General features: G+C 56.8%; 1 protein-coding gene across 5 annotated transcripts in view; it reads right to left on the bottom strand.

Annotated features, from left to right (window-relative positions):
* The window catches only part of AP3B2 (adaptor related protein complex 3 beta 2 subunit), an 84,465-nt gene that overhangs the window by 43,763 nt on the left and 35,347 nt on the right, over positions 1–5,355 (bottom strand). For all 5 annotated transcript variants that reach the window (XM_019504522.1, XM_019504523.1, XM_019504518.1 and 2 more), the window contains exons 5-9: positions 5,128–5,288; positions 3,201–3,267; positions 2,569–2,751; positions 948–1,124; positions 507–604 (exon numbers count right to left, since the gene is read on the bottom strand). In XM_019504522.1, the coding sequence (XP_019360067.1) occupies positions 507–604; positions 948–1,124; positions 2,569–2,751; positions 3,201–3,267; positions 5,128–5,288 (686 nt within the window). The remainder of the gene's footprint in view (positions 1–506; positions 605–947; positions 1,125–2,568; positions 2,752–3,200; positions 3,268–5,127; positions 5,289–5,355) is intronic.

Here is a 5,355-nt window from a genome sequence, read left to right as displayed (position 1 = left end):
AGCTGGTCAGGGATGAGGGGAATAGGCAAGGGAATCTATACAACAGGCTGTTCTTACAGGAAGGTGGGCAGGTCTGTCCCCATCTCCCTCCTGTCCCCAGCACCCAGGCCAGAGATGGAATCCATACACCAGACACTCTGTGGGCCAACGGCATTCCTAACAGCTCCTCAGCTTGACTTGATCCAAGACAAACTTCCACTGTTGCTACTGAAATAGGCCTGAGATTCCTTCTAAAATGGTCTGCATCTAGGTCTAAGCTCAGAAGCTCTCTACGCTCCTGGTATGGCACTAACGGGATCCACCAGATCAGGCTGCCAGGAGGAGTCAGCATGAGAGCTCTGCCTTGCTGTGCCAGCTCTAGCCTGGATATGTCACTCACATATAGCAAAACAACTCTGCTTCTGAATTCCCAGGAGATTACTTGTGAGGAGGATGAGGGATGTGGGGACAAGAGCCAAGCAGGTGATGAGGGTAAAAAAGGAGGGGAGGCTGTGGTGTCTGCCAACCTGTGACTCCTCAGAAGACGCACCAGTGCCTTGGCAATGACTCCGACCTCTGCCTTGGGTGCCAGGTGGAAGTAGAGCTGAGCTACGGCCATGACCACCTGCAGGGAGAGGGGGGAGGGTCACTGGGAGAAGAGAGAGCAGAGGTGGACAATCCAGTCTCTGGGTAAGGATCCCCTGCTTCCAGGGGCAGCTGACATCCCAGAGCTGCTTGTCAAAGTTCCATTACCAGTTAAGCCTGTACATAAACAGCCAGACAGGGGGTTCAGAAGCACCCAATGCTCTCAGGGTGTGTGTGCATGCATCCATCTCAGGCCACAGGCATCTTCCCTTGCTGCTCAGGAGCAGTTAAGGGTGCCTATGGGATGAGGGGTCTGGCCACAAGCAGGCCCAGCAGGGAGTGCTCAGGGGAGGCTGTGGTGGGCTGGCAGGGGGGGTGCTCACAGCAGCGTTGCGACTCTGCAGCAGGGGCTTGGTGTTGCGCAGCAGCAGGCGGTGGTCAGGGTCCATGATGTAGGGCTTGCGCTTCACCAGGGAGGCGGCCTCTGTCTTGTCATCCTTGGCATCCTCCTCGTCAGAGCCGTAGAAGGCCTTCTCTGCATTCTCCTCCAGCAGAGACTCCTGTAAGCACAGGGAGCACCATGGGGTGTTAGGTCCACCTCAGAACCCCTCCCAAAGCCCCTAGCCCCTCCCTGCAGCCACCAGCTCCCTCCTTTTAGACCTCCTCACCCATCTGCTCTGCCAAGGACCCCCTTCTCACACAGGAACTTCCTTGTGCCCAGGCCACCCTCCTACAGCCCCTGTGCAACTTCCTCCACCCTCCCAACCCACTGCAGCTGTATGCCCTGCAAGAGCAGTGGGGGGAAGGTGACAAGGAGCACTGACCTTAGAGACATGCCCCAGCTAATACTGCCCCTGCCCACTTCTGCCCCATCCCCTGGCGGCAAAGGGTAGGCTCCCGCTAGTGTCCTCAGCTCCTCATAACAGTGACCATGGCCTTTCAGGTGGCTACAGAATAAGTGGCAAGATGCCCAACCCTCGCCCTGGTGACTGGAGGGCCAGCAACACTCCTCATCTGGGGACCTGTAGCATAGCTGGTTCTACTTCATGGCCCAAGCATTGGGGGTGTAGCCGAGGGTACATGGGTGCAGCCACGGCTCCACTGCACTCTAGCAATGCCAGGCTGCCAGGGACCACTGCACATTCATAACTACACTCCAGCCTCTTCCCAGTGCAGCCCTGGAGCAACTACAGAGCTGCCCAAGACTCTCAGTCCCTTGGCTGCCACTGGCTAGTCCTATGAAGCTTTACTGTCAATGCACTCCAGCCTGGATGGCCCCAAAGGGGCCCAGCACAGGTGTCCGAGCAATGCAGTGATGTTAAGGCCTATGCCTTTAGATGACCCTGGGCACCTTGACAACTAGTGGCCTCTGCTCTTCTGCCACTTGCCTGGTTCCCCCCTTTCCAGGGGACTCCTTCTCCCCAGACCTGTGCACTGTTGTCATTTCCAAGTGAGAGGCTGAAGATGCAGTGAGGCCCACGAGCCTTTCCAAGGGCTAACATCGATCCATTAACTTCCAACAGCTGGGGAACCACCGCTGTAGTCTGACCAACTGCCCAGCCTCCCCCTGCACAAGTCCACACAGCCAGGCTGGGGCGTATCTTTCAAAGGACACTGAGCCTTGACTGAAAGACTCCCAGTGGTGCTGGCCTCTCCTCTCCTTCTCTCAGGGAGCTGTTCCAGTAGTGAACAGTTCTTCCAGATCAAAATGTGCATCCGATTTCCAGTCTGAGCTAAGGGAGGAGGCTGTGCAGCTGCTGAGCCAGCAAGGAGCAAGGGTGGAAGGGGCCAAAGGGCATGGGGAACTGTATGCAGCTCAGGAACCACAGACTAGACACGACCTCAAGCCCAGAACTCGTGAAGAGGGGGTGGGCATGCTGTGCCTGTGACACCTGGCATGAGTCCCCTCCCTCCTTGTGCCCCTGTCCCAGTCCCAGGCTCCTTCCCTGTCCCCCTAGCTCTGTGTTCATTGGTTACCCCTCCCCCCAGCACATACACACTCACATTCTGGTTGGGGCTGAGGAACTGGGTGCGGGCATAGCGGGTCAGCATGTTGATGATCACCACCTGGCCCCACTCCTCCACATCAATCAGCAGGTTGCACAGCTTCCGGTAGTTCTTGTGGATCAGGTCGATCCGCTCAGGGCATACCTCCTCAAAGGCCATCACCACACTGCCTGCCACCAGCTGGAGCCAGGAAGGGGGTGTGGAGAGAGATGGCAAAGTAAGTGGGGCAGGCAGAGGGATGGCAGCAGCAGGAGCTGCTTTACCAGGGCCCTGCTTGTGTTTCCCAACAGCTGGCCCTCCCTTCCAGTCTCTAGGGAGGCTCCCTCACAGCCCTGAGATGAAGGAAGAAGCCCCAGGGCCAGGCCCCTGGGAGGAATCCTAGCTTTGAGGGCACTGCTGATGAGACAGTAGGGTGCCAGGTTAGGAATTGGCTGATAATGAAATAAGGTAGTGGTCCCCAGGGGGACAGAGAACTGGGTCCTTCATGAAGCTAAAGCCCATGTCAACCTCTTAGGCAGCCTGGAGATGTCAGCCTGAAAAGAGGGTTGTATTAGAAACTCCTTTAATAATGCAGCTCTGCCCCACACAGGGTTCCCCAGGGCCGTCCCAGGACACTATGCCCCACTCACCGTGGTCTTATCTGCTAGCAGCTTCTCAATCACCTCAATCAGCTGGTCCTTCTGGTCCGAGTCCAGGCTGCATGAGAGAGAATCAGCCAAGCAGGATGCTGACAGCAGCAGTAGGGAACTGCTGTAGGGCAGTGGTTCCCAAAATATTTTTATGCTGCGGACTGGCATGGGAGTGGCAGAGCCAGCTGCCTCCCTCCCACGGCTGTCCCCCCGCTGGGCTTTAACCCTGCATGTCACTGCCAGTGACGGAAGCTACTTGGCTGGGTGGACAGATGGTGGGGGAGGGGGTCAAGCAGGGGGCTTGTGCCACAACTCGACAGCCAACCCTTCATGGCCTGGTACTGGGCCACAGCCCAGTGGTTGGAAGCTTCTGCTGTAGGGGACTGCCAAAGCCCTCCCCACCTTAAGCCAAAGCAGGCAGGGGCGTGGGGCTGGCATCGCTTTCACAGACTTTGTGACAGACCTGAGGTATCAGACCCAGTTACTCCCCAAGTGCAGGTGCCTGTCAGGAGAATCTCCATCAGTTGATGGATTGCAGGGCCTATAAGTTATAAACACATGGCAGAGTGGTCCCAGCTCCTTCTAGCAAAGTGGGAATGGTAGAGAGATGGCTTTCTTACCCCTGCACCTGCTAATGGGCAGAGCACAGCACTTGATGCCAGGGGCATGAGGGTTCTGTGGCAAAAAGTCACCCCCCCGGTAACTACTCAAGGACTCCATTTCTTCCAGCCATATACAGGGGTCAAATATTTACCCAGGGAGATTTGTGCAGGCATGTACCCCAGATCAAATAGCAGGTCCTGCTTTTCTCCCCTACCCTACTGCCCCACCTTGCCCCTGCCTGCCTCCAATCCATGTGAACCCTTTGCCTCCGGTCTGGAGCAGCTCCAGCCTGGCCTGCCCAATAGTGTCACTCCTGTTTCTGACCAATCATGACCCCTTGGTAAAGTCTGTGGAGTCCAAACTCAAGAACTAAGTTGACTTTGTACTTTTTGTCCAGCTGCTACATTGCTCCTGCCACGTGACCCTAACTAGGCACAGAGCCGACTACAGCCAGGTCCTTGCTAGTTACTTTCCTGGCTGCAGAGTGCATAAGGCCAGTCCAGGGAAATGTTTACTGATCCACTGCTTTCAATGACCAGAAACAACCAGAGCAATCATCTACCCTAGCCCAGGCCAGGGCGTCCTGCCCTGTGCCCAGCAATCTGCATCTCAAGCCATCAAAGTCATGAAGTGTGCAATGGCCCAGCCCCTGAAAATGGAAGTTTAAGGCTATCCTTCCAAAATTCTTATGAAAAAGGAGGGACTGTAAAAGCAGGAACACCATCACCCCCTGCCCCACACACATCATAACCCTCAGCTGCCCCACCATAGTGCCTTCTAGGCACTGAGATGCTTAGCCACATATCAGTAAGGCCCTGATGGCCTGTTGGTTACTGTACAGGCTTCATCTGGGGAGCCAATGCTTTGCCTAGCACTCCTCAGCACTTGGTGTTGCCAGGCTGCAGGTCTCATTTCCAGTTGCTGTGGATTTCCTTGGCACCATCTGTGCTTGGGAAGGAACCTCACACCCTCCTGGGGCTTGCAGTCCCTGCCCAGGGAGCTGGAGGCAACCCACAGTGCTCTGGGAGAGGGTGGAGCTATAGCAGTGGCTAACTGGGTTTCCTTGGCAGCTGGGCAGTGGGTGGGGGTTGTAGGAAGTGCCCAGGCTCACATACCCATGGCCCCTCCATGCACAAAGCAAGACAGCTCTGGAATCACAATCTTGGCCAGGATGATTGGTCTCTGAGGGGATCTGCTGCACCCTCCTAAGGGCACAGAGGGGGTGCAGATGAGCCCAGTCATGTATGGCAGTGCTAGCTTCCTGCCTTGGCTGTGGTGCAAAGTGCTGCAGGAAAGGTGAGGCGAGGGCTGCAGGGGCTGTTACCTGTACAGCTTGGGGATGGCGTGAGCAGCAGTCTTGCGCACATATGGGGACATGTCCGATGCTGCCTCCTTGATGGCCAGCATCATGATGGGCACGATGATGGGCACCCGGATGCTGGACAGGACCCGCAGGGCACTGGCCCTGATCAGCTGGTTGGGATCCTGCAGAGAGAGGGACAACATGGGGACAGTCCGGGGGGGGGGGGGGGGGGGGGGCCACCACCCCCAG

The sequence above is a fragment of the Gavialis gangeticus genome, unplaced genomic scaffold (genome assembly GCF_001723915.1).
Source record: "Gavialis gangeticus isolate Ggan-Ray unplaced genomic scaffold, GavGan_comp1, whole genome shotgun sequence".
Taxonomy (NCBI): domain Eukaryota; kingdom Metazoa; phylum Chordata; order Crocodylia; family Gavialidae; genus Gavialis; species Gavialis gangeticus.
Note: the sequence above shows the minus strand (reverse complement) of the source record. Positions and strands in the feature narration are given on the sequence as shown.